Here is an 8,083-nt window from a genome sequence, read left to right as displayed (position 1 = left end):
ACCCACTTCAAACAAAAAACACAGTGAAACTTGGAACACTCTTTTAGAATTATTCCTTAGCGCCTGTTCTCACTCTCTGTCAAGAAATGGGAGACTTCCGTATAACATCACTTTGAGGAAACGAAAAGATGATGACTCTGACTTGCACAGTTCTCCAAATAAGGCAAAGTGTGCTAGCTGTTTGTCATTCTCAGTTGAGGCTCACTGTAAAAATGAAACTTAAAACATAGGAGAATCAAACATTCTATGATTTAAACACCACATTGTTTAACCAAACCATATAATTTCATCTAACAAAAATCAGCCATCTTAATGCAAGCATATGATGCAAAATGCGATAGATGGGCTGACATATATTAGCATAGATGTTACGATGTTTGTAATCCATAAAACAAGTGGTACTTTAACACACTTGGAGCAGCAACACATACAACACTATTCAAAGCGAAATAATCGCTCTGTTCTGTGGAAACCATACAGTAGACCTCAGTGCTACCCAGCATGTTGCGACACAACGTTGTGCTCCACTGAAGGCGCGCAACTCTAAATTCAGACTTGCCTAAAATCTGTAAAACCCTTGGAACTCGCACATTTAATCCATACAAACAAAACAGAAAATAGTACATAGTCAGTGTGTCCATTCAACTTGTCCCCACACAATATATATTTGCAGCTATAAGACATAATAAAACATTTATATTGTATTCAAGTCAGTGTAAGCGTATGAAAGTGTTTATGGAAGATTTTAAAATGAAATGTTGATGAAGATATAAAGTAACACTTCAATTCTTCATATACACTCAAAAGTGACTTGCATTTTTAAATAATCCTACAAGCAGACAAAATAGACTCAGCCTTGTCATTTTATTTAATTGCCCTTCACTTCTTCATCATCATCAAGCAAGCAAGTGTTTGCAATGGCCTTGGTCACAAGGTACGGGTCACAGTTTGCTGCAGGGCGGCGGTCCTCAAAGTAGCCTTTCTTTTCTTGACCCACCTGGCGAGGAATGCGGATACTGGCACCTCTGTTTGCAATTCCAGCAGAGAATTCGTTCACATTGGACGTCTCATGACGACCTGTGAGACGTCTCATGTTGTCCTGACCACCGTGCGGGTCGTACATCTTAATATGCTCCATGTGTTTTTTGCTCAGCTTCTTGATGGCCTGCTCAATGTATCTGTCAGCAAAGATTACACAAGTGAATGTGTGATTGCTTGTTCTCTGCACTTAACAAGTAGATTCTCTCCTTACACTCGGGCTCTATTTTTGTAGCTGGCGCAGCTACGGCGGAGTGTAAAAAAATGGTGTATCCTGATCGTATCCCTGCCGTGTTTGCCAATTTGGCAGACTGGTCTGCGACAAGCTAGGTGTACCAGCACAACGAGGGTGTGTCCTTTGACTTGCGCCCTGCTCAATGAAAATTTGGTGGCAGAAAGTCAGTCAAAACTTATGCATGACGGGATCACGTGGGAGGAAACTGGAGTGCCCAGAGAAAACCCACGCAGGCACAGGGAGAACATGCAAACTCCACGCAGGCGGGGCCGGGGATTGAACCCCGGTCCTCAGAACTGTGAGGCAGACGCTCTAACCAGTCGGCCACCTATTGCCGCCTATTATCCATCCATTGCCGCCTATTATCCATCCATTCATCCATTTTCTGAACCGCTTCTCCTCACTAGGAGCCTATCCCAGCTGTCATCAGGCAGGAGGCGGGGTACACCCTGAACTGGTTGCCAACCAATTGCAGGGCACATACAAACAAACAACCATTCGCACTCACATTCACACCTACGGGCAATTTAGAGTCTCCAATTAATGCATGTTTTTGGGATGTGGGAGGAAACCGGAGTGCCCGGAGAAAACCCACGCAGGCACGGGGAGAACATGCAAACTCCACACTGTGAGGCTGACGCTCTAACCAGTCGTCCACTGTGCCGCCTATTATTATTATTATTATTATTATTATTGTTATCATCATCATTATTATTATTATTATTATCATCATCATTATTATTATTATTATCCCACAGCCTGGCACAGGGGACAGATTTTCCATTCTGCTTGACCTCACAGTCGAACAGGACAAAAAAAAAAAAAGTGCATATTTCCCTCTTTGGCACTGGGGTGTGCTAGTCCATGAAATTACCAACACCGGGTCTAGCTCGCCTCTGCGCAGAGTTACGGATTTATACCAGTCATGAAAATAAAGCCCAACATGTCATATTGCTTCAAATATTTAAATTCAAATTGATGGTAGTACGTTGAAATATAGTTACAGTTATAGGAACTATTTTAAATTGTGAAGAAAAAAAAAACAATACAGTATGTCTCCTCTTCTCTGTGAAGATAATTGTATACCGTACTTCCTCAAATAGTGGCGTCAACTATAATGATGCAGCATCTCATTCAGGAGCATCATCCACTTGAAAAAAATCACATCTCCCCCAAATAATTGCCTCTTTATTACCTCATAGATACCTGGTCCCCTTAGCATTTGAATAAATAAATACCCCCGGTCACTGTATGAGGCAATACATGAGCTCAAACCATTGTTTAAGATTTCACTAATTCACAGTGCACATTACAAATTACTACCAAAGCACTTTTTAGGAGGATTGTTTACTTACTGTAGTCCTCCTTCTTCCCTCATCTGCTTTGTGCTGACATTAATGTGGCCACCAGCACCATTCCAATTTCCCTTCATTGGTTTCGGGTCCAGTGTTGCAACAACCCCAAAATCTTCACATAGACGGTGCAACAAGAAGCGTGCAACCCACAGTTGATCTCCCATCTCAATACCTTCGCAGGGACCTACCTGAAACTCCCACTAAGTCAAGACAATAAAACAGGGGAAATAACTAAACAAGGGAACTAAGTAAGAGGGTCTCTGGGGATGAATATTCCAGAGAGAAAAAAATCACCATGGCCATGTAAATCACGTTTGCTTTCTTTACTTGCCTGAGATGGCATAACCTCAGCATTTGTTCCAAAGATGTTTATCCCAGCGTAGAGACATGCCTTGTAGTGAGACTCCACGATGTCCCGTCCAATAGCTTTGTCTGTGCCCACTGCACAGTAGTAGGGACCTTTAAAAAAGTCAAACAAAAGTTAATCAATGTCTGCATTGCCTGACTAGAGCGTGGACCATTGGAATGGAGGGGTCACAGTTCAAGTCTTGCTGCAGAACAAAAGAAGATATCTTTTGGTCTGCAGCATTTGTAATAATATTACAATTGTTGGAGAGATGCTAGATTACATCCTGACTACTGTCAGCTGCCCTGCCATGAGGAAGACACCAAACTTCGGAAGCTTGCGACAAGCAGATAATGCTCACTTTCTCCTTTTTCGTATGCTGTTCTCCTTGGACATGGGTAACCTTATGGAGTGTGTGTGACTGTCCCTTGTTCCTCGGTGGTTTATATTTTTGTTTGGTGATGCTCCCACATAACCTTTATGGACAGAATTTATAGGCGCAACCGAGGCGTAGAGGGTGTCCAGTTTGGTGGCCTCAGTATTGTGTCTTTGCTTTTTGCAGATGATGTTGTTCTGTTGGCTTTATCAGGCCGTGATCTCCAACTCTCACTGGAGCAGTTCGCAGCCGAGTGTGAAGCGGCAGGGATGAGAATCGGCACCTCTAAATTTGAGACCATGGTCCTTAGTCGGAAAAGGGTGGAGTGTCCTCTTTAGGTCAGGGATGAGATCCTTCCCCAAGTGGAGGAGTTCAAATATCTCGGGGTCTTGTTCACGAGTGAGGGAAGAATGGAATGCGAGATCGACAGGCGGATCGGTGCAGCTTCTGCAGTGATGCGGACTTTGTATCAGTCCGTTGTGGTGAAGAAGGAGCTAAGCCGAAAGGCGAAGCTCTCTATTTACCGGTCAATCTAGGTTCCTACCCTCACCTATGGTCACAAGCTGTGGGTCGTGACCGAAAGAACAAGATCCCGGATACAAGCGACCGAAATTGGTTTCCTCTGCAGGGTGGCCGGGCTCTCCCTTAGAGATAGGGTGAGAAGCTCGGTCATCCGGGAGGGGCTCAGACTAGAGCCGCTGTTCCTCCGCATTGAGAGGAGCCAGATGAGGTGGCTCGGGCATCTGTTTAGGATGCCTCCCAGACGCCTGCCTGGTGAGGTGTTCCAGACACGTCACACCGGGAGGAGACCCCGGGGACGACCCAGGATACGCTGGAGAGACTCTCGGCTTGCCTGGAAACGCCTCGGGATCCCCTCGGAAGAGCTGGACGATGTAGCTGGGGAGAGGGAACTCTGGGCTTCCCTGCTGAAGCTACTGCCCCCGCGACCTGACCTCAGATAAGTGGAAGACAATGGATGAATGGATGAATGCTCCCACCCTGTTACGAGCCCCTAAACACCGGTAAGCCTCAGCCACAATTGGATTCCCCTCTTTATTTGCCTTGTATCAATGGTGTTGTTGTTGTTGTTCTTAGATTCTATATTTTTTTTTTGTCATAAAGAAACATTCTGTCTGTTGAGTGGAAATTTGTCTCTTGTCTGTTTACTCACCACAGTGTGTTCTGGTGAGATGAAGACTTTACTTTTGGAAGCGATAACTTCCCAGTGTAGTGTAGTTGTTCACATTGTTGGCTTTAATTCAGCTGGTAAAGTTCAGAAGCCGAGAACTCAATGCCCCACTGCATTTTAAGGATGAATGGGCAAGAATTGTATCACAATACTATGCTTTCGATATACTGACCTTGGGGTGCAGGGAATCCATTTTGAGGCCAACCAAATGGATGCCCATCTTTTCCAATGAGTGTGTATTCCTGCTCAATGCCAAACCATATCTGGTGCTCTTTAACCTGGTCCATGACTTTCTTGCAACTCATTCGATGGTTTGTGTCTAAACCAGACATAAAAAGTTTCAGATTTCCCGTTTCAATTTGGAGAATCACATATTTCAAGAAAAAAGTGGAGAATGTACCTGCAGCAATGCGGTTGTATCTTAAAACTTCGCAAAGGACCAGTTTGTTGGGGTCAAGAGTGAATGGATCTCTGAACATGTGCACTGGGATGAGGTACATGTCGCTGTTGGAGCCTTCAGACTGGTATGTGCTTGACCCGTCAAAGTTCCATTCAGGAATATCTACCAGAAATCAGATTACCACACAAAACAAAACACCAAAAGGCTAACCCAAATGAACGAATGCTGTTTGATCATAGCATGTTCAGATTTCTGCATGTACACATTTGAGGTCATAAACACTTTAATTTGCCCTCCTCATACCAATGCTGATTAATTAGGGGATTAACCTCAACATTTAAAATTTACTTGATCCCCAAAAGTTGTTGTGAAGTAGTCAACCATTAAAACAATATATTTACCTCGTATACTTTTTGGTTCTTTATCCAGGGTCCGGGTTTTGTTGCGAAGTCCCTCTCCAGTTCCATCAATCCAGATGTAAGTCACCTGGCATTTGTCTCCTTGTGGCAGACTCATGTAATGCTCACGTACAGCCTTGTTAAGGCAGGAGCTGATCGACACTGATGTCATGTTTGAAGAGGTTTCTATCCTGCAATGACATTTTACAACTCATAGCAGTCATAATTAAATTCTCTCTCTTTTTTTTTAATGCTCAGAGGTTTAGACATACTGGTAATGCCTCGCTTAATCACAACTGTTAATAGTTTCTCTTTTCTTCAGTTGCCTCTTGGCATTGATTGGTGTTCTTCCATTTTCACTTTTCTTGCATTACATTTGTGAGGTAACCAACTCAACAGACAGATATTTATACCTTTATTTTGGTAGCTACTATTTATTTAAGTTATTCAAGTTTGTCAGTTAACTAATAGCCTGTAAATCATGCTGTTTCATATATTATCACAGTATGCTATATTCCGTCAAGTGGGAATATTGCAATTATTGTTACAGTTTCTTGCCATAATTTTTCTCATTCAATAGGAAACTCAAACTATGAGAAAATGCATCAACTGTATTCTATATTCATAAAGCAAGGTATTCAATATAAAGCACACAACTTACTTTGTCAAAGGTGATTTCAGGTGTCTACTGACAGCTCTCCGTCAGCACAGGGCATATATACCTGTTTGTGGTATTTAACTGCACGCCCATGATTGGCATACAACTGTAGTCGAACACAGAACGTGACACATCACAGACCGACTGCTTCTATGTGTGTGGGTGTGTGTGTGTGTGTCTGTGTGTGTGTGTGTGTGTGTGTGTGTGTGTGTGTGTGAATAAATGCTTTTGCCCCTTTATCTCAGAAAACATGGAGTTTTTCATATCTAGCAGTAATTCACAATTTACTACATATCACAAGAGTCCAATAACAGTTTAAAATGAGCAAAAACACAAAACTGAAATTTGATCTTAAGAGTTTTAGTGGGAAAAACAATGCAATTGAACATGGACAACAGGTTTTGTGTGTTAAAAGTTTAAAACTATTTACAATAAAATTTCTGATTCTTTGTCTCTAAATGTGCAAAAACAGTGCATAAAATGTAAACTATGTACAGGCGGCTTTTATCACACACGGCAATTCTCTCCTCCCTGGACTTATTTTAGTCCAGGTGAACTTCCTCCCTTTCTCCAGGTTTTTGGCTGCATTGTTTTTAGTGTTTTCACATATGAGTCTGAAAACATATGAGTCACAAAAGTGCGAAAAGATTTCACCTGGTGATGGATTTCCCATATTGAGAGGTGGTTGGACACCTGGGATGCGTCTCGGGTTGAACCTCAGTGGATGAGGGACTCTATCATCCGGCTCTCCAGCTGTCTTCCACCTTTGTTGATGTGGTGAGTGGCTTTGGTCTTTGACTACATCACCAGAACCTCCAACATGCCCACGACTTCTCCCTCTTTCTTTCTAAAGAACATATCCAGAGTGAAGGCTTGCATGTGTCAAGCAGACCAGGAGAAGCTCATCCATGATTTTATCGCAATTAGACTTGACTATTGTAATGGTCTTCTGACTGGAATCCCCAAAAAGAGCATTAAACAGCTGCAGCTCATTCAGAATGCTGATGCGCGGGTTCCGATCAGAACAAAGAGGTCAGAGCATATTACTCCAATTCTACAGTCTTTACACTGGCCTCCATTCAGCTTTTGATTAGATTTTAAAGTTCTGCTACTGGTCTATAAATCACTAAACGGTTTAGGTACTGAATACATAAATGAAATGCTAATAGCATATAAAGGGTTCTGAGATCGACAGACTCAGGTCAAATAGTGGAGCACAGAGTCCAAAGCAAACATGGTGAAGCAGCATTTAGCTATTATGCTGCACACAAATGGAATAAGTTGCCAATAGAAGTGACGTCAGCCCCAAATGTGCATGTTTTTAAGTCCAGGTTAAAAACTGTTCTTTTTTCCCATGCTTTCTAGAGAATTTGTGTCTACAGCAGTGGCCTCACAGGACGATGAAATGACGAATGGTCCACCATTCTACAGTATAACAAACAGTGATCAGTGCATAACTTCTTGCTCCAGGCTTTGTTCCTTAGCAGTAACAGATAATGTTGTTGAACTTGATACTCCACAATTTTCTCTTTTAAACTGCTGTAGGTATAAATAGATGCAACATTCTGCACCCTTGATTCTTCCAATGTGTTTGTATAACCTCAGCCAACTAAGCTGAGGTTATACAACCTCAGCTTACATGACGCCCAGAACACCGGGCCATTTAGGGGCCAAGCACATTTCACTTGTGCTGGCGTCACTCCACTTGCTCCCAATGCATTTTACAGTTCATTTTGGAATTGTATTGTTTGCTTTGAAAGCGATGAATGGGCTGGCTCCATACTACCTCGCTTACCTTTTACACACATACACTCTAAACACGGTGTCTGAGGTCTGCCGACAGATCTCTCCTTGTTGTCCCAAGAGCAAGGTTGAAATGCAGCGGAGACAGAGCCTTTGCTACTGCAGCCCCCAAACTGTAAAATGAGCTACCCCTCCAGGTGAGACAAGCTCCCGCTCTCCTTATATTTAAATCCCATTTAAAACCCTATTTGTTCTCCCTGGCATTCTCAGACCCTTTAGGAGAGTTGGCAGTGTGTGGTTTTATTTTGTGGTTTTGTTGCATTTTTGGAAACCGTTTTTATATTC

At 42.7% G+C, this 8,083-nt stretch overlaps 1 protein-coding gene across 2 annotated transcripts; it reads right to left on the bottom strand.

Moving 5' to 3' along the window:
- Positions 1-6,110, bottom strand: LOC133413957 (glutamine synthetase-like). 2 transcript variants are annotated; one of them, XM_061698907.1, is made up of 7 exons: positions 5,999-6,110; positions 5,341-5,528; positions 4,940-5,101; positions 4,712-4,858; positions 2,960-3,087; positions 2,629-2,828; positions 5-1,178 (listed from the first exon to the last, which is right to left on the bottom strand). In XM_061698907.1, exons 2-7 carry the CDS (start codon positions 5,507-5,509, stop codon positions 869-871), a joined length of 1,116 nt encoding a protein of 371 aa, XP_061554891.1. In that variant the 5' UTR covers positions 5,510-5,528; positions 5,999-6,110; the 3' UTR covers positions 5-868. The 2 variants fall into 2 exon arrangements, with proteins under 2 accessions (XP_061554890.1, XP_061554891.1); XM_061698906.1 differs by having other exon boundaries at positions 1-1,178; positions 4,712-5,101.
- Between the last annotated feature and the right edge of the window lie 1,973 nt (positions 6,111-8,083).

The sequence above is a fragment of the Phycodurus eques genome, chromosome 15 (genome assembly GCF_024500275.1).
Source record: "Phycodurus eques isolate BA_2022a chromosome 15, UOR_Pequ_1.1, whole genome shotgun sequence".
NCBI lineage: Eukaryota > Metazoa > Chordata > Actinopteri > Syngnathiformes > Syngnathidae > Phycodurus > Phycodurus eques.
This window is presented reverse-complemented; position numbering and strand designations above follow the sequence as displayed.

Coding starts and splice junctions, on each gene's coding strand:
- LOC133413957 (XM_061698906.1), bottom strand. CDS start 5,509: ATGACATCAGTGTCGATCAGCTCCTGCCTTAACAAGGCTGTACGTGAG. Junction 2,829..2,959: donor CTGAGGTTATGCCATCTCAG/GCAAGTAAAGAA, acceptor GTCTTGACTTAG/TGGGAGTTTCAGGTAGGTCC. Junction 1,179..2,628: donor AGGGAAGAAGGAGGACTACA/GTAAGTAAACAA, acceptor CTTTGCTGACAG/ATACATTGAGCAGGCCATCA.